Source organism: Dryas octopetala, chromosome 4 (genome assembly GCF_963921425.1).
Source record: "Dryas octopetala chromosome 4, drDryOcto1.1, whole genome shotgun sequence".
NCBI lineage: Eukaryota > Viridiplantae > Streptophyta > Magnoliopsida > Rosales > Rosaceae > Dryas > Dryas octopetala.
The window spans coordinates 17,431,379-17,457,749 of record NC_141369.1 but is presented as its reverse complement, the minus strand read 5'-3'; the positions used below and the strand labels follow the sequence as shown (position 1 = coordinate 17,457,749).

General features: G+C 40.9%; 4 protein-coding genes across 5 annotated transcripts; 2 read left to right on the top strand and 2 right to left on the bottom strand.

The window, feature by feature from the left end:
* Positions 1 to 474: 474 nt before the first annotated feature.
* SPL2 (E3 Ubiquitin ligase family protein) lies at positions 475 to 3,827 on the top strand. The gene is made up of 6 exons (XM_086242249.1): positions 475 to 989; positions 1,086 to 1,187; positions 1,303 to 1,473; positions 1,584 to 1,705; positions 2,336 to 2,455; positions 3,303 to 3,827. The coding sequence occupies exons 1-6, from the start codon at positions 627 to 629 to the stop codon at positions 3,592 to 3,594; spliced, it is 1,170 nt and encodes a 389-aa protein (XP_086098375.1). The 5' UTR covers positions 475 to 626; the 3' UTR covers positions 3,595 to 3,827.
* An 87-nt stretch (positions 3,828 to 3,914) lies between these two features.
* Positions 3,915 to 6,006, bottom strand: LOC147287500 (GRAS family transcription factor). The gene has a single exon (XM_086242248.1). The coding sequence runs from the start codon at positions 5,831 to 5,833 to the stop codon at positions 4,178 to 4,180; it is 1,656 nt and encodes a 551-aa protein (XP_086098374.1). The 5' UTR covers positions 5,834 to 6,006; the 3' UTR covers positions 3,915 to 4,177.
* Positions 6,007 to 13,490: 7,484 nt separating this feature from the next.
* On the top strand, positions 13,491 to 17,129 carry LOC147287499 (FT-interacting protein 3-like). 2 transcript variants are annotated; one of them, XM_086241249.1, is made up of 2 exons: positions 13,491 to 14,037; positions 14,692 to 17,129. In XM_086241249.1, the coding sequence occupies exons 1-2, from the start codon at positions 13,491 to 13,493 to the stop codon at positions 17,127 to 17,129; spliced, it is 2,985 nt and encodes a 994-aa protein (XP_086097375.1). The 2 variants fall into 2 exon arrangements, with proteins under 2 accessions (XP_086097375.1, XP_086097374.1); XM_086241248.1 differs by having other exon boundaries at positions 13,491 to 14,138; positions 14,757 to 17,129.
* Positions 17,130 to 21,745: 4,616 nt separating this feature from the next.
* On the bottom strand, positions 21,746 to 25,909 carry LOC147287498 (putative disease resistance RPP8-like protein 2). The gene is made up of 2 exons (XM_086240916.1): positions 22,050 to 25,909; positions 21,746 to 21,882 (listed from the first exon to the last, which is right to left on the bottom strand). The coding sequence occupies exon 1, from the start codon at positions 25,907 to 25,909 to the stop codon at positions 22,067 to 22,069; it is 3,843 nt and encodes a 1,280-aa protein (XP_086097042.1). The 3' UTR covers positions 21,746 to 21,882; positions 22,050 to 22,066.
* Positions 25,910 to 26,371: the final 462 nt, after the last annotated feature.

Here is a 26,371-nt window from a genome sequence, read left to right as displayed (position 1 = left end):
AATAAAATGAAATCAAAGTAAGAATTGAATGCAATGAGAGAGTTCATAGCATGATGAATTGAAAATTGACAAGGAATACAAATAGATATTATCATTTTGGGAAAATGTCTTTATTTTCCTTGTCAACCAAACAATACAAAGGAAATTCTCTAGTGTAATAGTGTTGAACAATGGAATGGAACGAACATTCTAATGAACCAAACACTATTTTAGTGTTGGAGAATCACATAGTGAACATAAAGAAGTGCATAATAGTATGAACCAATCTAGATTGAGGACTAGTTCATAGATCACTGAATATGTCTTAAATCAGAATCAAATCAAGAGCTTAACGTGAGCTAAGCAAGACTTGACTACTTGAGGGCGATAAGGCCAATGCCTAGGAGCCCAACAACTTTGGGCCCTTGATGGGCTTGCTCGTTGTGAAGTATCATTCCATTAGGCCCAAATAAAACAAGAAACCACCACTCCATTTTCGTTTCTCCCACTCTTGACTCTTCCCCAAAACTCTCTCTCATTCACTCACTACCGCCACTCACCGCCAAACCACAACCGCCACGCTTTCCCTCTCTCTCTGTCCGCACGCGCCACTCCTAATGTAGAACCCCCAAACGACAACCACAGCAATGTCGTCGCACGACCAAGCCCTAGTCTCGCTGATCTCCCAGCTCGCCCTCTCCTTCGACGGCGCCGTTTTGGGCGTAGCCCTAGCCTACGCCGCCGTGCGCTCCGTCCTCAAGTTCACCTCCGCCTCCTCCTCCCTCCGGAAGCTCACCAAAGCCCCCTCCGTCAAAGCCTCCGACCTCCGCTCGATCCTCATCATCGACAACTCTGACCAATCTCAGACGTCCGATGGAAAACTCGTCGTCGTACGCGGCACCGTCGAAGCCAAGTCCCTCCTCGACGGGAACTGGAAGAGCCTCAATCCCAGTGTCCTCGTCTCTCAGGAAACAAACGACAGAGCCGTCATCGTTCAGAGAACTCAAACGGTGCGTTTTCGTTTTCGTTTTCGTTCGCTGCTCAGTTGTTTGTTTTGGTGTTTTTAGGATTAAATTGAACTGAAAATTTGGTTTGTGTTTGTGAAGTGTGTATATAACGAGTGGAAGGGCTTTTTGGGTTGGACTTCGGATTTGAGAGCCATATTTGCGAGGTCTTGGAGGGAGCAAGAATCGACATCATTAAGAACGGTAATCAAATTGCTATTATGTGAATCTTGATGGTTGTTTAATTTTTTTTATGCATAAAATTTGTGAAAAATGGTACTTTTTTTTAATCTTTTTCATTTCGTATTGATTTCTGCAGGTTCCTTTCATTCTTGTTGATGGTGGTCGCTGGCCGATTTCAGACTTTGTTGTTGTGAACGTGGATGGCTCAAGACACCCATTACCTCTTACAACAGTTTACCATCAATTGCAGCCCATTAATGCTACTCCCTATACATTTCTGCAGGCACTTTTTGGTCATGAATATCCAGTGAGTTTTGCAATTTTTTGACTCTCAGTGTGCTTCTTAGTGTTGCTTTAGTGTTTTTTACCTTCTCCCTTTTTACTTCGTAATGTCATTTTTGTTTTCGGGGTTTGAAGGTCGGTTTGCTCGATGAAGAAAAGATCCTTCCATTGGGAAAGGAAATTAGTGCCGTTGGTTACTGCAGTTTCAAGAACGGAATGCCGGAAATCAAGTCATGCAAGGATCTTCCGTATTTTCTGTAAGGGTTTCTTCTGAGAACATTCTCTTCAGTATTTTAGTTGGAGATGAAAAAGTCATTACTCTTATTGTGGCAAATGTATTCTCTATATTTTCTTCTATGTCTAGGACTTTGTTTTATTTTTTTTTTCTTTTGTTAAACATGTCTAGGACTTATGATTAGGTCGATTGACTTCAATGCTGCTAACCTTCCAGGCTTCCATGTTAATGGTTGTCAAACAATATGGTATACTAAGTCAGTAGAGACTAGAGACTTCGGTTGAACTTCAATTCACCAGTTGGTGACCATAGCCCCTCTATAGCACACACACGGGAAAACAACCAAAACCCTTAAAACTGTTTTGGGATAGACCAATTGTGGTTTACACTTTCTGAAATGTACTAATTAGATGTTATACTTGTTGATGAGGGTTGTCATCTTTGAAATATGTATTGCTTTATATTAATGCCTTTTTTGTTCTTTTTAAACTAATATTTTTTTGAAGAGTCAGTTCTTTTCCTTTTGTTTCCCTCCCGGATTGATAATATGTGGATGTAGGAAGTTGAATTTATTTATTGCTTGACTGCCCAAAATGATTTTTTAGCTTGTTTATACTTTGATGTCTATTAACTGATATTGTATCGTTTGCAGGTCTGAGATGACTAAGGATCAGATGGTTGTAGATCTTGCATTCAGGACAAAAATACTATTCTGGAGTGGGGTTGTTCTGGGTTCGATGTCAATTGGAGTCCTTGGCTATGCTGTTGCGAGGTACACCTTACCTTTCCCTTGAAATGTTAATTTCTTTTACTCTGTTCTGCTTCAATTGTGATTGCTATTAATTGTCTGCATGTGGTAGCTATTAGATGTACCCATTTACATCTTCAATTGTGATGTTAATTTCTTTACTCTGTCCTGTGTATCCATGTGTATTCATTTACTAGGCTAGTGCAAAGAACAACCTTTTATAGTGCTACTGAAATTTCATAATGTGTTGATTTCATGTTTCCTTCCATGGGTTCCATATAGTTATGTTGAATTCCTAATTCAGTTTCTATTGACATTTCTCTTGTATGTCTTGCATGAACTATACTGTGTCTCGTTTGACTTGTTTTTAACCTTACCCAATGCTTGGTTACCCAGTGGAAATAGGAAATTATTGAATATCTAAATTCCATTGTTTTGTTCTTATATCTAAATAGAAAAGAAAAGAAAAGGAGACAAAAATAACACTAGATTTTCCTCTCACCTCTCTTCACAATAGGTGAGAGTTGGAGAGAAAGTTAGCTCATAGAAGCAAAACTACCACTTTTCTCCATGTGTCCAATCCCATGAATATAACAGCATCCTTTTTTCTTTTCTCCTCTTTTCTCTCTTTTGTTTTCCCTTTCCTAAAGTGATCCAAACACAATTCCTCAAAGATATGTAATATATTAAAACAAAAATACAAGAATGTCGAGACATGTATTACAAATTCTGATTCATTACACAATTGTCTCATCCTGGCATGGGATCTCATACGTACCCACCAGAATGTAAGAGGTGAAATGGATTCCCATTGGTGATGATTGCAATCAGAAATGAGTTTTAATAAATTAATTTACAAATATTGTTTCAGGAATTGGAATAGATGGAAGGAGTGGAGGCAACAAAGGCAGTTACAGCGGTCAAGCCGTGCAGCTGCTAGCAATGCTGAATCTCAAATTGAAGAAGAGGAGGATACAGGAGATGTTCCAGATGGACAATTGTGTGTCATCTGTTTGATGAGAAGAAGGCGATCAGCATTCATTCCCTGCGGGCATCTAGTTTGCTGCCAACCCTGTAGCATATCAGTTGAACGGGAAGTAACACCAAAGTGTCCTGTTTGTCGGCAAGAAATCCGCACTTCAGTCCGAATATATGATTCTTAATCTCAGTTTTCTAGCATTTGGAAACCATGTGAAGGGGTTTGCACGTTAAGTGCAGAAGTCGCCATACTTGGATTGACATGTAGTGGTTGCCTCTCATGGGTTAAGTGTTAGAGTTCAAAGGAGTTGGTAATTTTTTTCCCCTCATGAAGTAAATATACATGTTTTGTGTATATAAAATTTGAAGTAGATTCAGTTCCTATGTTCTTGTGAAGTTAATGTGAATCATTTGTGAATGTGCTGTAAAAAGCCTTGGTTACTCCTTTGCTTAATTGGGTATAGTTAACCATGAAACATGAGTACATGACCAGAATAGAGCAAACTCATTTGAATTATTCCAGCAAGCTGCTTAATGTGTTGTCTTTGTTCGAACCACACATAGGTTTGTTCTTGGTAGTGATAAAAAGGGAAAAGTTAATAATTATTTTTACAACTCTATAGTTGGCAAAATATAAAGAACAGTTTAATGAATTCAAGGAGATAGCAGCAAATGCAATACTAGACTGAAAACCAGCCTTTTACATATACAACTCTCTATACTCTTGAAATTAAGATATGAGAAAGAGAGACAACACTGATAACTGTGTTACTTGGCACTTGCTTTCATATCCATCTTCCACAATGAACAAAAAGAAACAGGCTGCCCCTTCCACCATAACCCTGCACACCCATCTTTCTCATCCACTCTCATCTCCCAATTGCTATCATACTTTCTCAACAAGGCTCTACCCCCATCAATGGCATCCTCTCCGAATGTCTCCCCCACGAACCCTGCCCCCTTCATTCTCTCGCACCATTTCTCCTTCCCTTCATTCATCTCACCCCGGTTAGTAAGTGCCTTTGCAGCCTCTCCTTCCATCACTCTCCTCTCATCGCTCTCTCGTCCTTTGAACGCCGAGCTTGTTGAGTCCAGAAACCTCCACAAGTACTCTACTTGCCGCGAGAACCCTGTGGCGAAATCCCCACAATTGCTGCAGCTGCATTCCATGTTGTTCTCACTGAGAATCACCCCCTTTGCCTCCATGTTTCTCAGTAGTTTCAAGAATTCAGTTCTTTCATCCGGCAGGTTGTGGTTCAGGTGGTGGAGCCTAAATTGCAGGCAGACAATCAGTGTTTCGTCACCGGAGGTGTCAATGGCTTGAGCATTTAGAGTTTGTAGTGGTTGATTATCAAGGCGGTTGATCTGTAAATTGATGTTCATGGACTTGGCAAAACCAAGAAGTTTAGAGAAATTGTAACCAGGAGGGCATATTGAAAATGGGGTCTCTGTGTTTTGGTCATTTTCAATGGCAGCAGCAGCAGCAATAACTGTGATTCGGACCAGTGGGGGAGGGCCACCTGGCCGGCGAGTCAAGGCCTCAAGCAAAGTTGGCCATTGCATACCATGAGAAACCCCAACATCAAGAATGTGAAGGTTTTTTGTGCGATCAGGTTCTTCAGCAAGAAGTTGGAGTATCGAAGAGTTTGCAATGTTATTTGGAAAAGCAAACCATGGACTGACCTCATAGAATTTGAGCAGAGATTTTTGAAAAAACCTTGGTTCTGTGGAAGCAAAAGTTACAGGTCCTGCTGAGGCAGAGCCATTGGGAGCAGAGGAGGACAGGTGGTGAGTCAGGGCTCGGAGGCCATGAGCCACCAGCCGGTGGTTGGCATCGCCGGTGAGGGAGGCGAGCTCGTGGAGAACATACAGGAGGTGTTGTACACGTATCAGATTCCCACCTGTGATGGCTAGTGCACAAGGGTTGAGCAACTGCTCTGCCCACCTTCCTTCCTTGCTATTACCGTTATTACAGTTATTCCCTGTAGTCTTGGATGTGCCTTTCTTGTTCCCATTTGGTTTCTTAACTGGCACTACTTCTTCAGCTCCTCCTTCCCCATTGGCAGTCTGATTGGTCGCCGGACAAACAGGATTCTCCAGGTCAATGTGGGGGTTTTGGGATGTTTTGGTATCCAGGTCATCGGGGACTTTTCGTTTCTTGGATGAATTGGATGGCGACTGCTGATTCGAATTGGTGGGGTTTATAGGCCTTGTGTTGGTAGCAATAGCAATGCTAGTGGGGCTATTGAGAGAAGTGGTGTTAGCATGAATCAGATCCTGACTCTCATCCCACCATTGATAGCCGTTGATATCACTTGAATTGTAAGGATCATCCAAGAAAGATGGAAAGAAGGTGACTGAATCTTCAAGCCAGTCCAAGATGTGATCTGAGTTGGGGTTTGGCTCTGGTTCTCCGGTGGTCATTTTGCTCTGGATACAAAATGGGTTTGAGAAAGAAAAGAAGAAGAAACAAAAGGTCTTTGTGGGGGTGACAAAGTTTGATCATTGACCAAAGGGATAGAGCAACCTGCAGAATTGTTCTCTGAAAGTGTTAAATTAAGGCACAAAGGCAGTAGTGGTTTTTGAAAGAGACAAATGAAAGCATTTTCTTAATGTTGGTGTGCTGTTAATTTGGAGGATGTGATGTTTTATTAAGGATTTTTAACTTTTGCATCCCTTGTGTGTCTTGAGTGGTTAACTTATTCCTTGGTTTGTCATGCTAGTGGAGATCCACAAATTACGATCGGAGAGAGAGAGAGTGAGGAACTTCTTTAAAAATTATGATAGGCTGAGCTTGAATGGTCTCCAGACGGCAGATTCTGCTTCAATGAATTAAAAAAATTGAAAGTCTTTGTTTGCTAGCTACTGCTTCGTGCTGTTGGAGAGACTACTCTAACCAGGTGGACCTTTTTTTTTGTTTTTTTGTTTTAATATTCAATAAATTTTTATGACAATGTGATTGTGGGCTGATTATCTTCTTAGGCACAAGAGAACCAATTAAAGAATTTTAGTAGCTATGCCTCACTTTTATACCAAACCAATCTTCTTCATGTCACAAACAATCCAGTTTACACACCATCTTTTTCTAATTTGTGCATGACAAAAACAGTACTTGTAGTTCTGAGGTCTGAACCCAACAAAGTAAAAATCTATCAATCATTGAGAGGGTTATATACCGAAGTCACAAAAAGAGAAAACAAATGTGCAAAGCTTTAGCAAGCCCGCACGCATCGAATAGCATTGACTTGCTTTTACTTGATTGAACTGGAGGAATATGAGTGCTCGATCATCAGCTCAAGTACTGCATATATAGCTATCGTTTTTATTTCCTTTGCATTTTCTTCTTCAAAGAGTTCAATGGCTTTGGCACATGTGTCTTAACATTAGACCACCTTTGGTTTCAACCAAAGCCATGAAACGACTTAATACAACAAATAAAAATTTAAAGCATAATTAAAATAGAATTTAACCCCACATGAATAAAGCTATAAATATTAATACGAATAACATTTTTAATTTAGATCACTTAAAATTTCCAACATTCTCGGATGAATTGAGTGCCTTGTTGTGGACAAAAACGTTTTTGAGAAATTCCAGAACAAAAAATAAGTCTACTAAAATTCCACAGCCACAACATAATACAACAACTAATCCCTGAGCACTAAATCTTGTATATCCTTTGAACCTTTCACGTCAGCTGGAGGAATCTCAGCGCTCACCTCAATTAATTCTTTGAATGACTAATTAGCACTTACAATTTCTGTTTTTATGTTTCAGTTTTCATTTTTGAAGGCAATTCTCAACTTCCAATGGTGGTTCCTAGACTAAAGTTAATGAAGCACACTTTAAGTAAGTTTGTGTTTTCAATTTTTGAACCAAATTTTTGATTGGGGAATGCTATCCACATTCTCCAATGTATCTTGTCCATTGATCTTCTCTTTTATTATTTTCATTTTATAGTGTATTTTTATGATCGGAACCGTCCACGATAATTATTTGAAGATCATTTCTGTAAAAAATCAATCAAATTAAAATTTGTTTGGTCATGTAATCGTTATCAAATAAAAAAAGGGTGAATCAAATTGTTATTAAAACCGTTTGTTTATTTGATCACAGTTACATAACCAAACGATTTTCAATTTGGTTGATTTTTTGCATAGATCTAAAAAATGAATGGTTTCGATCATAAATTTACAAAGTGAAATGAGAATAATAAGGGAGAAGATCAGTATATAAAGTAAATTGAAGAATGTAGATAACATTCCTCTTTTTTATTTGTGTGCAAGACAGTTCATACCGAATGTAAAGTGTTTGATGAAATGCACACTTAATTAAATATAAGAGTTGATGGTAGTTCACTGGTGCGAGAGCTAGTAGCCTAGTAGTATGATATTATAAGCTGACTTCAGAGTTTAGTCCAGGATGTGTGAACTGTAACCTTGAATTGTTAAGGGGAGAAAAGTATAGAGGATGTATGAACAGAGAATGGTTTAGGGTTTTCAAATATAATTTTTGCTTAATTGATTAAGACCACAAAATGTGGTTTATATACACGGGCCTATAACTAAAATACAGGAATTAATAAATTACCTAATTAATTCTAATAATTACATAATAACCACATGGGTTGACTCACATCAACACTTCCCCTCAAGTTGGTGCATATATATCGCACATGCCCAACTTGTCTAGTGAGTCCAAAAACACCCTATTTGCTACCGCCTTGGTCAACACATCTGCAAGCTGATCCTCAGACTTCACAAATGGGAAGTTGATAATCTTAGCTTCAAGCTTCTCTTTAATGAAGTGTCGATCAATCTCAATGTGTTTTGTTCTATCATGCTGAACAGGATTATGTGCTATATCAATAGCAAATTTGTTATCACAAAACAAGTCCATAGGCTTGGTAGGTGGACACCCTAAATCAGTCAATAAATGTCTCAACCATAAAAGTTCAACTACTCCAAGTGCCATACCTCTGTATTCAGCCTCTGCACTTGATCTAGATACAACCGATTGCTTTTTACTCCTCCAGGTCACCAAGTTTCCTCCTACAAAGGTAAAATAGCCTGAGGTAGACCTCCTATCATCTGCTGAACCACCCCAGTCTGCATCAGAAAAACCTTCAACATTCACATGACCATGATTAGCAAACAACAACCCTTTACCAGGTGCAGATTTTAAATACCGCAAAATTCGCTCCACAGCATCCATATGGGGTTTACACGGGGCATGCATAAGTTGGCTTACTACACTAACCGCATAAGCAATGTCAGGTCTAGTGTGAGACAAATATATCAATCTTCCAACAAGTCTCTGATATCGCCCCTTATCTGCAGGCAAGGCTCCCAAACACTCGAAAAGTCTATGGTTTTGTTCCATAGGAGTGACAGCTGGCTTACACCCAAGCATACCAGTTTCAGACAACAAGTCTAAAACATATTTCCTTTGAGATAGGAATATGCCATGTTTAGACCGAGCAACTTCTATCCCAAGAAAGAACTTCAAGTCCCCCAGCTGTTTCATTTCAAACTCTCTAGACAAGTACCTCTGCAAATTAGAGATTTCCTCATAATCATCTCCAGTCAGAACCATATCATCAACGTAAATGATAAGAGCAGTAATCTTCTTCCCCCTTTTCTTTAGGAACAAAGTATGATCAAAATTACTCTGCCGATAACCATAGTTCTTCATTGCACGGGTGAATCTCCCAAACCAGGCTCTTGGAGATTGTTTAAGACCATATAAAGACTTTCTCAGTCTACATACTAATCTTGTATTATCAAACTCTGGTATACCTGGAGGGGGATCCATGTATACTTCTTCAGTCAAATCACCATGGAGAAAGGCATTCTTTACATCAAACTGAAGGAGTGGCCAATCTTTGTTAGCGGCCAAAGACAACAGAACCCGTACTGTATTCAACTTGGCCACTGGAGCAAACGTCTCCAAGTAGTCTATGCCATAGGACTGTGTATAACCCTTTGCTACCAACCTTGCCTTATACCTTTCAACTGATCCATCAGCTTTGTGTTTAACTGCAAACACCCATCTGCATCCAACTGTCTTCTTCCCCTTAGGTAGAGAAACCAACTCCCAGGTTGAATTCTTCTGTAATGCCGCCATTTCTTCAGCCATAGCCTTGGTCCATCTAGAATCTGCAAGAGCATCCTGCAATCTACTAGGAATAGAAACAGAAGATAATTGCAGAACATACGATTCATATGACTTTGAAAGCCTAACAGATGACACATGATTATTAATTGAGTACCTAACTTTGGCATTTGGATCTGGCTCATATTAGCTGGTGGTTGTCCTCGGTTAGACCGAGGCGGAAGTGTAAATTTAGAAGCATTAGAAACAAGATCTGAACCAGAATGTGAATCAAGAGTATTGTTTGTTACCTCAATGGATGAAGAAGATTGATTCAATGGAGTAGGAGAGATGGCGGTACTATCATGGAGTGGTGATTCCTCAGGCTCAGAATTCGTGGGTTGTTGTCCTACCATATCCTCAGTATCATCCCCAGTAATTTCCGCAATCTCAGTCTCATCCGCAGTAATTTCTGCAGTCTCAGTCTCATTCTCAAACTCAGACACTAGGTGATCAGTAGTCTGTTCTGACCCTTCCTCAAAGAACAACATATCATCTCGATTCTGCACTTCACTAGAAACCTCCCCCTGAAGGGTAGAATCCAATGGACGGGGAGAATAAAAAAGTTGATGTTCATGAAAAGTGACATCCATAGAAACATAGAAGCGCTGAGTAGAAGGATGATAGCACCGGTACCCCTTCTGGGATGGACCATAACCAACAAAAACACACTCTAAAGCCTGAGATGCGAGCTTGGATCGCTGATGAGAATGTAAATGCACAAAAACAACACACCCAAAAACCCGGGGTTCCAAATGAAGGATACCTGGGAGAGAGACAAAATCCGAGAGAACATCCAAAGGTCGCCGAAAGTCAAGGACACTAGATGGGGTCCGATTAATCAGATAGACGGCAGAACTCAAGGCATCACCCCAGAACAAAGAAGGCACATGACCGCCCAGAAGAAGGGACCGAGTGACTTCCAATAAATGTCGATTTTTGCGTTCAGCAACCCCATTCTGTTGTGGAGAATGAGCGCAAGAAGTCTGATGAAGGATCCCCGCAGAAGCAAAATACTGAGTCAACTCTGTATTAACAAACTCACTGCCGTTATCTGAGCGCAAAACCTTAATAGGACAGGCAAACTGGGTGAGGACCATATGATGAAAAAGGCGAAAAACAGCACACACATCACTTTTATGTTTCAGAAGATAAACCCAAGTCATTCTAGTACAATCATCAATAAATGTCACAAACCATTTCATTCCTTTATGTGTACCACACGGGGCCGGACCCCAAACATCCGAGTGGACCAAAGCAAAAGGAACATCCATACGGGTAGCACTAGAAGGAAACACTGAACGATGGCTTTTGGCCAACACACAAACTTCACAATTAAAATTGGAAATATTCAATCCACGAAATAAAGAGGGAAATAAACGCCGAAGATAACTAAAGGACGGATGACCAAGTCGGTGATGCCACAACCAAATCTTCTTCTGATTTTCGGAGGAACCATCACTAACTAGACTCACAATGCCACGACCATCTGAAGCGGAAACCCCACTATCCAGATAGTACAATCCACCACTCTTTCTACCACTACCAATCTTCTCCTTGGTATGAATGTCCTGGAAAACACAATGAGTAGGAAAGAATGTGGCCACACAATTATGAGTTTTGGTTAGTTGACTAACAGAAATAAGGTTACAATTCAAGGAAGGAACAAACAACACATTATGCAAAGACAAATCAGAGGAAAAGGAAACCGTGCCATCTCCTAAAACAGGAGACGACACACCATTGGCATTGACAATAAATGGCTTAGAACAGACAGACGAAAAATGACTAAAAACATAACGATCAGAAGTCATATGATCCGTAGCACCTGTATCAATTATCCATGCACCATTACCAGTACAAGCAGAAGTACTCAAAGCAGAGTTAGAGATACCTGACTTGACAACAAAGCTGGAGGAACTAACAGAGTTAACCCTGGAAAGCAGCATTTTTTTTTTCCTTCTTCTTCCTTCTTGCACAGATAGAGTCTCACCGCACAGCCCTCACCTCTGGTCACTGACCAGCCGCACCACTGATCGCACGCACACCACCGCGCATCACACCCACCTGTTCAGCCGCACCACCAATCGCACAACAAGGGCTGCGCCGGTTGTCGCACAGCAGGAAGCCCAACCGCGTTGCACAGCCGCAGCGATCGGGTCGTCGCACAGCAGCGTCGCACAACCACGCGATCGGGTCGTCGCACAGCCTCGTTGCTCAGCCGCAGCGATCGAGTCATCGCACAGCAGGAAGCCCAGTCGCGTCGCACAGCCGCAGAGATCGCAGCACCGCTGCCAGTCGCGTCACTGCCAGTCGCGTCTCACTGCAAGTCGCCCAGCTGTGTCGCAGCCACGCCCAATCCAAACAGAAAACCAGTAACACAAAATCCAACCTGAACAGAACATAAACAGAGAACTCACACAATCTTCTGGCTAGTGAAATCAACCAATCGACCGAGGAAGGGGAACCAATCGCAGCAGAAAGAAACAAAAAAAAGTTTCTGTCTTTGAAGTTGGCTCTATAAAGAAAAGTGATGAGTAATATATTTAAATAAGTCAATGAGCAAGATAGACCCTTAAGCCATTCAGAACCACCATGATCGAACCTTAATACCTATGTGAGAAGAAAGGTGATTAAGGTCGGCTCTGATACCATGAACAGAGAATGGTTTAGGGTTTTCAAATATAATTCTTGCTTAATTGATTAAGACCACAAAATGTGGTTTATATACACGGGCCTATAACTAAAATACAGGAATTAATAAATTACCTAATTAATTCTAATAATTACATAATAACCACATGAGTTGACTCACATCAACAGTATGAACTGTAACCTTGAATTTCAAGGTGTTTTTGATAATTTTCTATACAAATATATTAACGTTAACAAACTATAGCTAGGGGTTGACAAAAAAAAAAAAAAAACTATAGCTAGGGACTTGATTGTAAAAACTTCTATTGAGTGAACTAAAATAGAAAATGATCCAAACTACAAGGACGGAAATGATATTTTCTCTATAATAAATTAATAAAGAACTAATATTTTCTCTATAATAAATTAATAAAGAACTACCTACTACATAATTAAACAATGTAGGTTTAAGGGAAGCAAACGATCTAATACTAAACTATGACCTTAGCATAAAAATTTATCAAGTATACGACTCCCAATGCAATAAATAAATGTCAGAGTTCGCACATCCAAAGGCTAGATCAAACTTAAAAATATATTGATACTGTCCACATTATTCGATCATAATACAGCAATCAATCAACCTTTGTGTTTTTGTTACTGGCGGAGACTTGCTCTTGAACTGCCGAAAATCTGATGCTTCTTATAGCTTTAAAGGAGGAGGTAAGTGTTCTCAAATTTCGTCAATGGCAAGCTCTAATAACTAAAAAAGTTGTAGCTTTTTTGTTTCTTTTTCCTCGTTATTTATTTTTGAATTCGCTTCGTCCAAGTTTCATAAACTTGTAAAATGGCCTTCAACTGGTCCTCCCTTTCCTTAGAAAAATTTCTGATTATCCAACATATATCTCCTTTGACCAGCATATTGATGCTTGCCCAGCCTGCAGAGTAATGCTTCCTATTGATTGATTTACATTTTGATATCCACTGAAAAATATGCTCTCTTTTTTTTGTCTGGTACACAATGTATGTATTCTCCCTGCTGCTTTTATGTCAATGACTTGTGAACTTCATTTAAATCTATTTTGTTCAATTAAAGGGGTAACTCTTTTGCTTGATTATTTGAATGTTAATTTTGAATTATAGGTGCCTTGATTCTATCAAATTTTCAGGTTAATTGTTCATCTCTCTGTGACATGTCATTATATATCAGTATCTCATTTCAGTCTCCTTTGCAGGTGCCTGTAGTTATCTTCCATTTCTTCAGTGCACACTGGACACACACATATATGTTACTATGAGCAACCTTAAGCTATGGGTACATGTGGTTAGCGCCCAGAATCTTTTGCCTAAAGATGGGCAAGGTTCATCCAATGCCTTTGTTGAGCTTAACTTTGATGGTCAGAGTCTCCGCACCACTATTAAAGAAAAGGATCTCAACCCGGTTTGGAATGAAAGCTTCTCCTTCAACATTTTTGATGCTTCCAACCTCCACCATCTCACTCTTGATGTTTCTGTCTACAATAGTAGTGTGAAAGCAACCTCCTCCAAGACCAGGTCGTTTCTTGGAAAGATTAGCCTCACTGGGGATTCATTTGTCCCCTATTTTCCTGATGCTGTTGTCTTGCATTACCCTTTGAAAAAGCATCGCTACTCCTTCTCACCTGTAAGAGGAGAGCTGGGTCTAAAGGTTTATGTTACTGATAAGCCAATTGCTGCTGTTGAATCCCTCGCAAATGACGATCCAAGCCTAGCTGATGCACATAGCCAAGGGAGTGGGGGCAACACTTCTCCAAATGCGCAAGTTGAGACAAGGCTCATCTTGCATCCTCTTTTTAATACAAGTCATGAACTTGCACTTGAGGAGACAAGCACTTCCCTTCGAGACCTTGTTATTCATAGAGGCGATATTGCAAGCACTGCTTATGCGGAAGTTGAGACAGCAGTGGCCTTGAATAGTCGTTCTTCTAATCCAAGTCATGACCACCAACATCAGCATCATCCTGCAACCAAGGATGAAGCTGATCTCGACCCTTCAGTTACAGATACAAGCCCTGTCCTTGGAAGCGGAAGAGTTGTTGGTCGCGGTATTCACGGAGACAGGACTTCAAGCACCTCTGATGCGGGTACTGAGACAAGGGACACTCCTCATCGTCCTAGTCCTAGTCCAAGTCATGACGACCAACATCAGCAGCAGTCTTCAGATTCTAGAGCAGTTTCCCGTCACGAAACAGAGGATGATGCTTATAATTTTATTTTTCAAGCTACAGAGACAAGCTCTGTCCTTGGAAGTGGAAGTCTTGTCGGTGGTCACAGAGACAGGACTGCAAGCAGCACCCCTGATGTGGGAGTTGAGACAAGGAACACATCTCATGATCATCGAACTGAGGATGAAGCTGATCATGACGTTTCAGTTACAGAGACAAGCTCTGTCCTTGGAGGCGGAAGCGAGGTCGGTGGTGGCAGAGACAGGACTGCAAGCACCTCTGGTGCGAGAGTGAAGACAAGGCACAACAATCACAATCATGTTCCTTATCCAAGTCATGACCACCAACACCAGCAGCATCCTCCACGACCGCCTCCAGCAGTTTCCCGTCATGAAACCAAGTATGAAGCCGATGACTTTGAACTTAAAGAGACAAGCCCTGTCCTTGAATGTGGAACAGTTGTTGGTGGCCGTGTTATTCACCGAAACAAGATTGCTAGCACATGTGATCTAGTTCAACGGATGCATTTTCTCTATGTAAGGATTGTTAAGGCTCGTGATCTTCCTGCCATGGATCTTACAGGGAGCGTTGATGCATTTGTTGAGGCAAGAATTGGAAACAATAGAGGAATTACAAAGCACTTTGAGAAGGAGCCAAATCCAGTATGGAATCAGGTTTTTGCCTTTTCAAAGGATCGGCTAAAAGCATCTGTATTAGATGTTTTGGTCAAGGACAAGGATTTGTTTAGAGATGACATTGTGGGGATTGTAAGATTTGACATTGAGGAGGTTCCATTGCGAGTCCCACCTGATACTCCACTGGCTCCACAATGGTACCGGCTTGAGAACAGGGATGGAGATAAGGTTAGGGGTGAGCTGATGCTGGCAGTCTGGTTTGGCACCCAAGCAGATGAGGCTTTTCCCGATGCATGGACTACTGATGCAGTTGGTTATGTTAGGACACTATCCTCCGCAGTAATAGGTCCAAAGGTCTATCATGCACCAAAGTTGTGGTATGTGCGTGTTAATGTTATCGAGGTACATGACCTGTTTGCAGAAGACAAGCATCGTTTCCCAGATGTGTATGTCAAGGTACAGATTGGAAGCCAGGCTTTAAGAACAAAAAAAGTTCAGGCTCGGAATCTAAACCCCGTTTGGAATGAAGATCTTTTGTTCGTCGCTGCTGAACCCTTTGAAGATTATGTGGTCGTTTCTGTAGAGGATCCTGGCGTGGATAAAAATAAAATCTTTGGGAAGGTCATAATACCCCTGCGCTCTGTAGAGAGGCGTACTGATGATCGTATAATCCGCTCCCGATGGTATGATCTGGAAAAGCCGGTTGTTGTGGATGAACATCCTCGGTTGAGACGAGACAAGTTCTCAAGCAGCATCCATCTCCGAATTTGTCTGGACGGAGGATACCATGTTTCCCATGAGTCACCTATTTATAGCGGTGATTTACGCCCCAGTGCAGAGCAACTCTGGAGGCCATCAATTGGGGTTTTAGAGCTTGGAATCTTGGAGGCTACGGGGCTTGTGCCAATGAAAATGCGTGATGGCAGGGGCACCACAGATGCATACTGTGTAGCAAATTATGGTCATAAATGGTTCCGGACAAGAACCGTTATTGACAACCTCTGTCCAAAATACAATGAACCCTACAATTGGGAGGTTTTTGATACCTATACAATTCTTACTGTAGGTGTGTTTGACAACCAGTTGCATGGGAATGGTGACAGGGACTCGCGGATTGGGAAGGTTCGAGTTCCTATCTCATCACTGGAATCTGGGCGCATATACACACACTCATATCCACTGCTGGTTCTTCACCCGTTTGGTGTTAGGAAGATGGGGGAGTTGCATTTGGCAATTCGGTTTTCTTGCACGTCTTTTGTAAAAATGCTTTACATGTACTCACAACCGGTGTTGCCAAAGATGCACTATGTAAGGCCCCTTAATATTATGCAGCTTGACATGTTACATCACCAAGCTGTCCAGATAGTTGCAGCACGGCTAAGTCGAGCTGAGCCACCACTTAGGAAGGAAGTGCTGGAATACATGTATGATGGTGGCTCACAGATGTGGAGCATGCGACGGAGCAAAGTAAATTTCTTCAGGGCTGCGATGGCTTTATCAGGACTATTTTCTGCTGCCAAATGGTTTGGAGATATTTGCATGTGGAAGAATCCTACAATGACCGTGCTTGCCCATATTTTCTTCCTTATGCTTGTTTGCTACCCAGAACTAATTTTGCCCACAGCTTTTCTTTACGTGTTTCTAACAGGGCTATGGAACTTCCGCTTCCGAGCCAAGTACCCTCCCCACATTGACACAAAGCTCTCACGAGCTGAGTCAACTTTAGTGCACCCTGATGAGCTGGATGAGGAATATGACACATATCCAACGAGCAGAAGTCCAGATTTGGTGAGAATGAGGTATGATCGCCTAAGGAGTATTGCTGGTAGAATTCAGACTGTAGGTGGTGATGTTGCTACCCAGGCAGAGCGAATTCTGTTACTCTTAAGCTGGCGAGATACACGTGCTACAGCCCTCTTATTAATATTCTGCCTTGTAGCTGCCTTAGTGTTGTATGTGACACCATTCAAGGTGGTGGCAGCATTGGCAGGGTTCTTCATGATGAGGCATCCAAGGTTTCGCAATAGGTTGTTGCCATCAGCACTCCACAATTTTTTCTGCAGGATGCCTAGTAGGAATTATAGTATGTTGTAAACTTGATAATGATTCTGGCTGTAATTTGTTGACATTGTTTTTTGTTCTCCTAGTCCTCTAGCTTGCTGTTTTGTTGCTTCCTGTCTAGGCCACTAGTGAGATACGTATAATTTGTATTTGGTCGATCGTTTCAGGCTACTTTCAGCCCCCAACTTAATTAAACTAAACTTTTTTCAAATAATGTTATATATATGTACTACATTAGTGGTAACATTCTCTCTAGCTTAGAGTTGGAAGTTGAATCTCAGTTGATAGGTGGGTCCGTGCCACATAGATTCAACTTCTATGTAGACAGTAACAATGGGAAGGACCAGTGGACCAGTGGACCAGTTTTGGCTAGCTATTGGCCGGGCTTCTGCTTCTTAGTTTTTTTTATAGTGTTTCTTTGATATTGTTTTTCCATAATGTGGCTACAGTTTTCACATTTGCATACAAGTGTGTATGACTCTATTCATTGAGGGCTGTGCTGGTTTTAGATGTATGTTTAAAGATCTGAAGTTGGTGAAATATTTTTCAGTTAGCAATCTATCTTCTGTAAGGATCCCAATATCCCACATTGGAAAAATGGAACATCTTTGGGCTAGTAAGCCTAGTATAACTGCTCTTGGCCCTTCCCTTACTAACTGGTTTTCACAGGCAAGTGTACCCATGAGTTCCTTTCATCTTCTCTTTATGTTTTGTTTGACTTTGTTTTGGAAATGGAGAATTTTAGCGAGATAAAGACAAGAATGTAACAAATATGGATCTTCCATTTCTCATTTGATGGCAGAGAAAGGAGAGAATGAGATAAAAGAAACCAAAGATAAAGGAGTAGCAAAGGCCGAACGGTAGAAAAATTGGTAGAGCATCTCATTTATTAACCTATGTGCTACATCATCAGAAAACTTTGCTGCCTCAAAAGTTTGTCAGTTTAAGGATAGAAAAATGATTAGAAAAATGATTATTTTAGTAATTGCTTTTACCTTTTATGTTATATAAAACCAACTTTACAAAGAATGCTTTGTGTCCGTCTATATTCATTTAAATTGTGGGTTCCAATTTGCTGCAGTTTATGGATGGAGCAAATTTGTGATGAAATCGGCCAAATTTTGATATTTGGCTACTGCATTTGTTGGAGTGCATACAATCCTACATGACAACAAACAAAGTTTGCCCCATTGTTTAGAGCAACCGTTGGAGATGAGAAGAATTTGTACATCTTTTTTTTTTTTTTTGGAAGAAAAATGCAGATAATCTAAATGCAGGGGCAGCTGAATCATTCTTTTTGGGTTCTACCTTCCACTCTGTTAAATCTTAGCTAAACTTTATTTATTGAAATGATTTAGCGGCATTCTTCTTGATAGGTTGAGGGGCAATTTGTCATATAGTTCATGTAAGATATTTGCTATGAAAAATTAATGCTATGGTCCCAAATTTATATCCCAAATTTGGATCCCAAAAAATGAGGTAATGCATGTGTCAGTGTTTTATTTGTTGTAACTTTTTAAATTGGGTAATGTTATCCACCTTCTTCACTGACCTTCTCTTTTATTATTTTCATTCTATAATATATTTTCATGATTGGAACAATTCATTTTTTAGATTATTCTTTGAAGATTATCTCTGCAAAAAATTGATTAAATTAAAAATAATTTGATCATGTAAACGTTATCAAATATATAAACAGTGAATCAAACTGTTACCAAAACCGTTTGTTTATTTGATCACAGTTACATAACCAAACGATTTCCAATTTGATTGATTTTTTGCAGACATGATCTCATAGAATGATCTAAAAAATGAACAGTCCCGATTATGAAAATATAATGTGGAATGAAAATAATAAGGGTGCTTTAAATTGAAGCCTAAAATGAGAAAGATTATTAAGCACAAACCCATCTGGCCCAAAATTTAAAAAATTTGATTACTGTTCCCACGAACTGTTCATCGCGTATTGTTTAGGGTTTAGGGTATAGGGTTTACAAAGCAAATATATTTTTAACTCAGACGATATTTAAAAAACATTATATGCATCTACATCTGCAAGTAAGTATATGATACATCTACATCTGCAAGCAGCTTGGTGATGCATGTGCATCTGCAAGGTGATTTCAAATTGAGCCCAAATAATGTTAGCGGCCCACAAACGAATTTAGAGTTCGCAAGATCATTACAAGTCCGAACAATGGCCGGAAATAGGATCGGCCACCACAAATGATGACTGCCCACACCGGATTTCCCACTGAACACAACATTTCAGAGTTTTCAAGCTTTTAATTAAGGCTTATTTGCACATTTACTTCCTGACTTATAGGTTTTTTCTCACTTTGCCCTCTCACATTTATTTGTCTCATATAACCCCTTGAACTTTTATGCCGTTTCTCACATTGTCCGATTCCGTCAACTCTGTCAACACCACCATTAGAAATGCTGATGTGGCGGGGTAATTTTGTCTTTTCAGCCACAGAGGACCAATTTTTGCCATGTTTGTGCCATGTGGTAATTTGTGGGACCCAATATGGCATGTTGGCAGCCCTCCCACATTTTTTTATTTAAAAATATAAAACTGAAATTTTAATTAAATAAAAAATTTAATTAAAAAAGAAAAATTTCTCTAGATTGTGGGTTTGAGGTGGGGCTGGGGGGGGGGGGAAGCAGAGAAGGGGGTGTAGGAGGGGCTGGGTAGGGGAGAGGGAAGGGTTGGGGGAAGGGCTGGATGTGGGTGGGTCGAGCTGGGGTTGGGCCGGGAGGGGCTGGGCTGCGTGGGGCGGGGAGGGGCAGAGCGAGGGCGAGGCAGGGCAGGGCTGCGTGGGGCGGATCAGGGCAGAGTAAGGGCGGGACTGGGCTGGGCTGGATGGGGCTAGGCGAAGCGAGGCCGGGGCTGGGCAGGGGAGGGGTTGGGCCGAGCTGGGGCTGTGTGGGGCAGAGTGAGGGCGGGGCGGATTGGGGGAGGGTGAGGCTGGGTGGAGCTAGGCTGGCTAGGGCAGGGCAGGGCGGGGCAGGGCTGGGCTGGGCTGGGTGGAGTTGGGGCTGGGTGGGCATGGCTGGCATGTGCAAGGAGAGAGAGAGAGAGAGAGAGGGCATGTGCAGTGGGTGGAAAGAGAGGGGTAGCCGGCCTGAGCAGTGGTTAGGGAGGGAGGGGTTTCGTTTTTTTTTTTTTGTTAATTTAATTGAATTGTAAATATTGTATTTTTAAAATATTATTTTAATTTAAAGTTTTATTATTTTATTAATTTAAATATTGTTTTAAATATATTTTATGGCTGAAATGACAAAATTACCCTTCCACGTCAGCATTTCTAACTGTGGTGTAGACAGAGTACATTAAAGTTCAGGGAGTTATATGAGACAAATAAATGTGAAGGGGCAAAGTGAGAGAAAACCTATAAGTCAGGGGTCAATGTGCAAATAAGCCTTTAATTAATAAGTTCAAAACATCACTAACACTCAAATTAGTAATCACCGGAGTACTCGCGCCGCCGCACACGGCAGAGCTCACAGTGACTATGGCTGCAAATTCAGGTTTCTCAAATTAAACAACAATCCTAGTTCATAAAACCATACAAACAGACCTAACATGTAGAGAAGTGTTGAGAGTAATGTGGAGTAATGTCCCACATCGGAAAACTAAGGCTTAGCATATGTGCTTATAAGTCTTGAGCCTCTCCACCCATTGCCAATTGGTTTTGGGTTGGATGCTCTAATTCTATCATGGTATCAGAGCTTGGTTATTCGCGTGTAAGGCCCAACGGCCACACGTGCTCCCACGTCACCCAATACAATTTGTTCACGTGTAAGACTCAAAATCTCGCCACACGTGCGGGGGCGTGTTGAGAGTAATGTGGAGTAATGTCCCACATCGGAAAACTAAGGCTTAGCATATGTGCTTATAAGTCTTGGGCCTCTCCACCCATTGCCAATTGGTTTTGGGTTGGATGCTCTAATTCTATCAAGAGGAACTCAAAACTATAAAATTCGGGTCACCCGCGCGGCCATACGCAACGAAGCTTGCGATGGCAGTGGGTGTTAAACCTGAATTTTTATAATTCACACTCTAATTGCACAAAGTTAACCCAACAAGCAGCATAAGCATAAAAGAGAAGCAAACTCACTCAAACTAAAATGAGGAAAGGAAGAAAACCCAGGTTGTCCGATATCCCAACTCCGCCGGAATCGGCAGATCGCCGGCGAGCACCACTGATCGGTGTTGCAGAATTCCGTGTTGTTTGAGCAGTTTTCTGGACACACGCACACCACATAGAGGAAGAGGGAGAGAGACGAAGCTGGCGCCGCCAAGATTTCTAACAACAGTCGCCGGACAATGGCGCACGCTCCGACGACAGGGGCGCGGCGATGAGAGAGAACAAAGAGAAAAGAGAGAGCACAAGTGAGGAAGAGAGAAATGAGAGAGTGCGGGTGAGGAGAGAAAATGCCCCCTTTTACTTAAAACTAATATAATGGGTTTATACTTAATATCCTAATAAGCCGTATTTCAGGTTAACAACTTTTTAAAAATTGGGCCTACCGTTAATTTACACAAATAATAAAGCAGTGAAGAAAGTAGATCGAAGAAGGTGGATAAATTCCCCAAGTATCAATGTCATAATCAGATACTAAAACAAGAACAAATCTCAAATCTCGAAGATAAAAATTAAAATGTGATCACAAATACAAAATTATTTTTTAAGGAAATTTGAAGATATTCCTAATAGCTTATCACTCTAGGGATTGCGACCCAAATGGCAGATCCTCGTGTTATGTGCATCGTTTTTACCTGAAATTACAATGAATTACTAATGAGTATATTACTCGGTAAATAAACTATAAGATTCTTCAAGTAAGAAAACAAGGCCTAAGAGTAGAAGAGAAATAAGCATTAACTGAACTTAAGTCTTTGCAGTGGTTTAGAAAATAAGCAATAAATGAAACAGACATACGTACCATGCGTACATGAGGGACTAACGCCAGTTAACTGCAATGATTGCTGGGGAGTGGTTAATGTCATCCCAAAGTTGCCCCTTAGTTTCCTCAATGGTTGTAGCAAATTTTGGTGGCATATCAGTTAACTTCAATTCACTGAGAGTCTTTAGGTGCCTCAACCCACTTGGAACATTCAAGTTTGTGCAGGATCTAATCTCTAATTCCCTGAGATTTTGCATTGCCTTCTCCTCCACATTCCAATTTTTGAGTTTTTCTAGATACCACAACTTCAAAACCATAAGCTGAGGAAAGCCTCCCTTGGAGCAAGTCATATTCTCACCTGTGAAAGAGTTGGAATAAAAACAGAGTAATTTAAGATTGGAGAGCTCCTCCAACTTGGGCATTGGATCATCTGAAAAAGAAGAGGCTGACAAAGTAAGATCAGTCAGGTTTTTAGGGAATTCAGATATGATGGAAGGACTTAGCTTTCCAAACAAATTTATGCTGGAGAGATTGTGGAGGCCTGACAAAGACAGGCAGGTTAGGTCACCGGGTTCACCCTTTTCACCAATTGATCTCATTCTCAAAGACTTGAGGTGCTTCAGGTTTTTAATCCATTCTGCTAATGCATGTTGCTCTGATGAGTCTAACTGGAATGCCAACTTCAATTTTCTGAGGTTGGTCAACTTGTCCAGCCCATCCTTCAAAAGACTGTCCTTATCCACAAATACACCCCATAATGTCTGCAGTTTATTCAGGGAACTGCTACCTTGTTGACGCTGCGCAAATTTGGTTCGACAGCTCTGGTCTAAGTATAGGTGTCGAAGTTGCTGCAGATTCCATATTGAACTAGGGAGAGTGCGGACATCTGTATTCTTCACATCCAAGGTTTGGAGGTCCAGCAATTCGCCAATGGATTCTGGCAGTGATTCAAGGCAAGTCCACCTCAAGCCTAGATACCTCAACTTGCTTAATTTTCCAATCATCTTGGCCAAGTCAGGTCTGAATACACGTTCAAGATCAAGAATCTGTAGTCGTCGGCAGCAACCAACTGCAATGCCCTTTTGAAGAAAGAAACCTGTTTCTTCTCCAGGTTTATTTCCTTCTCGAGTATCAAAGATTAGAATGGAGAGAAGAGGTTGACTATAATTGCATGGAAAATTTGACCTCTCACCAAGAACATGATTAAAGCAAGTACCATTTCTGTTAACATGGAGAGCAAATCTCTCTGAACGCATGTACAACTCTTTTTTTGCTAGAGCATCGGGCAAGTTGCATGACTTGACTCTCCCATTAAGCGTTCTTTCAACCACTTGAATCATGTTGCGATCAATCAACTTCGATAGATACTTATCTGCAACATCTTCAAAAGTTTCTTTCCCTTTTTCTTTTATCAAACCTTCTGCAATCCACAAAGAAATTAATCTCCTAGCAGAAATTTCAAAGCCCGTTGGGAAGAGTTTTAAGTAAGAAAGACATTTGTAGAGATCATCATCTGCACGATGCAACTCTTCTAAGGACTCTGGGGTGTAGGTATTTAACAATGCCATATCAGTCCCCTCGATCACCTTTTCCAACTCCTCAGCAGTAGTCACAACTTTCCCTGACATTAGATATCCAACGCGTAAGATGGCTAATGGTAAACCCCCACATTTACCTAGAATTTTCATTGCTCGCTTTTCTTCTTCTGGAGGAAATTGCACCATCTGGATGAACAACTTCCAGCTCTCTTCTTTGGTTCGCAATCGAAGTTGGTAGAGAATAGGTCTTCTCGCTTGTGAAGCCACCTTGTTGTCACGTGTGGTGAGCAGAATTCTGCTTCCATTTGATGTTACTGGAAATACTGCTTCCAGAGTATTCCACTCTTCCATTGTTGGGATGTTGTCTAGAATTAAAAGGTACCTCTTATCTTTTAAGATATCACATGCCGCATGGATGCTGGATGCATTGCCATTCTCTTCCCCTTCTACTTTGAGAGACCTCAATACCTGATTTCCTACGTCTTCCAGAAATGCAATGTCATCGGACTTCACAGGTACAGAAACCCATGCACGGCAAGGAAAATGCTCCACAACAACTCCATGGCTATAAATTTTCTTTGCTAGTGTTGTCTTACCTATGCCTTCAATCCCTGCAATGCAGACAACAGAGCAATTATTGTTGGTTGTCAGTCCTGAGTCTCCTGACACTACTGCAAGTATGTCTTCTTCCAAACCGATCACTGAGCTTGACTCTTCCCTAAATTCAATGCCGAATGCTTCTATGCTTCTCATAAGAAGCTTGATAGTATGCTTGATTTGGTCAACTTCCCAGGAAAGATTTATCACAGCTCTTCTCCTTACAATGCCTGAACTCTTCATAAAGGTCTCCACAGATATCTCTGCGCGTTGAGCAATTATTTTCATTTGCACCAACCAAGCCATTCTAGAATTATATCTTCTTTCAATCATTCCTTCATCGTCTACAAGTTTATGCATGCTTTTCAATTTATTGTATAGCAAATGAACTTGATGAGATACTTCACCCAATACATTTGGCTCCGCATTCGCGTAGCTCTGCATTTTGCCTACTACAGATGAAATAATTTTGTCATCTTCGGTACTCTGATGTGGGCACTGATAGACAAACTTTGATGAATCTCTTCTTACAAATTTGAAGCCATATCTATCCTTCATTTCTAAAAGTCCTGTGAACTGAACCTCGATGCAGGCTATGTTCCCCTTGAGCTTTCTCCTTGCCTTCCAACTGTCGATAATGGATAGCCACCTAGTTCGTGATGGTGGTCTCTCTAAGAAGTTGTCGATGGCAGTCTTCGCTTCATTAATGATCCCTTCCACTTCTTCCACCCAGGCCACTTCAAATTCGCTCTCGAATCTAACTCCTTTTATATCTTTCAGAAAATAATGCAGTAGAAGCAATTGCAGATTTACTGAATCTATTTGCTCCCCATTACTGTCACCCCTTGAAAATTGGTCTCGGGTGATCAGACTATTTATTTTCTCTACAATAGAAACAGTCGAAGCCGCTGCTTCTGCAACTCGTCCTTCCAACTTTACCCATTTTTGTTGATCACTTTCATGAATAATGGGTCTGTCCAGCAGGCTTCTAAGGTTTGACCTTGATCTCTCCAGCGATTTGCATATGTTAATCTTTTGTACCTTCTGCATCAAAATGCTATTTTTTATTTCCTCCTTGACCAGCTTAGTTTCAGTAAAAAGCCTTTCTACCTGCTTGAAATTCTCACTGACGTTAACAAAACATGTTATCGGGTTGTGGGAGTTTCTTCTGATCCTCTGTTTCTCAAAGGCTTCAACTAAATCCTGTGCTTTTCGAACCACGGATTTGATTTTGGCCACCCATGCTGCCTCAGTTTCATCTAGTCCATCTAGTTTTACTCCACCAGAGTAAAAGCTGGGACCCAAGATTTGTTTTCCTCTGGTATCTACAAGAACCCTTAAATCCATAACTTGATCTGCATCCTTTGAAATAGAGCGCAGGAACCTCGATTCTCTTCGCACCCACTTGATGTCTTCTTCTAATAACAGCAACGGAGCATAGTTGATGTACAAGTAGAGAACCAACAGGGCAATTAGAGAGGCAAAGAATAGCCATTGATACAGTGGTAGATTGCTTCCGTAGCGGCCAACAAGGAATACAGCAAATATAACAAAAAAGTGAGCATGTTTGAGAATGGAATCCATGAATGCAGAGGGATTGGTTGTTGTCTCCCCCTCTACAATTTCACTAACCATAAACACAAGTATATCAATATTTCGACTGTGATCCATCGATGCTGGATCTTCAGTACTCTTCCAATACTTCAACAAGAGAGGCTCATCAGCAGCGGAGACAGGTATCTCTGCATTTTTCCAGACCATCATCGTTGTGGATTTGAATGACTGATCGAGCACTGGGCCTGTTTGAAGGGAACTGGAAACATGTACTACCTAACTGTGTTTTTCTGTAAGGACTGGCATGATGCCATTCACAGTTTTAATTTAGTGCTGGTGATTGTAAGGTTGTGTCTCAAATTTGGACTCTTTGATTTTTACATGATGAAAGAGTCATGTAATGAAAGAAATAGATGTGCAGATAAATAGTCATTTATTAATAATTTGCACATGATTTTTCTGAATTAGCTTAGTAAAAAAAGTTTTATAGATGCCTGAATTTACTGACTCTACCTTGGCATCATCAACCAATATTTTTTTAGGTCTCCACCTTGAAGAAAGGACTAAAGAAAAAAGTAAATTAGAATCATAAGAGTTGATGGCAGCTATTGGCGCAAGTAGAGTAAGATATTATCTTTACCAAAAAACGAAAAAAAGAGAGTATAATATTAT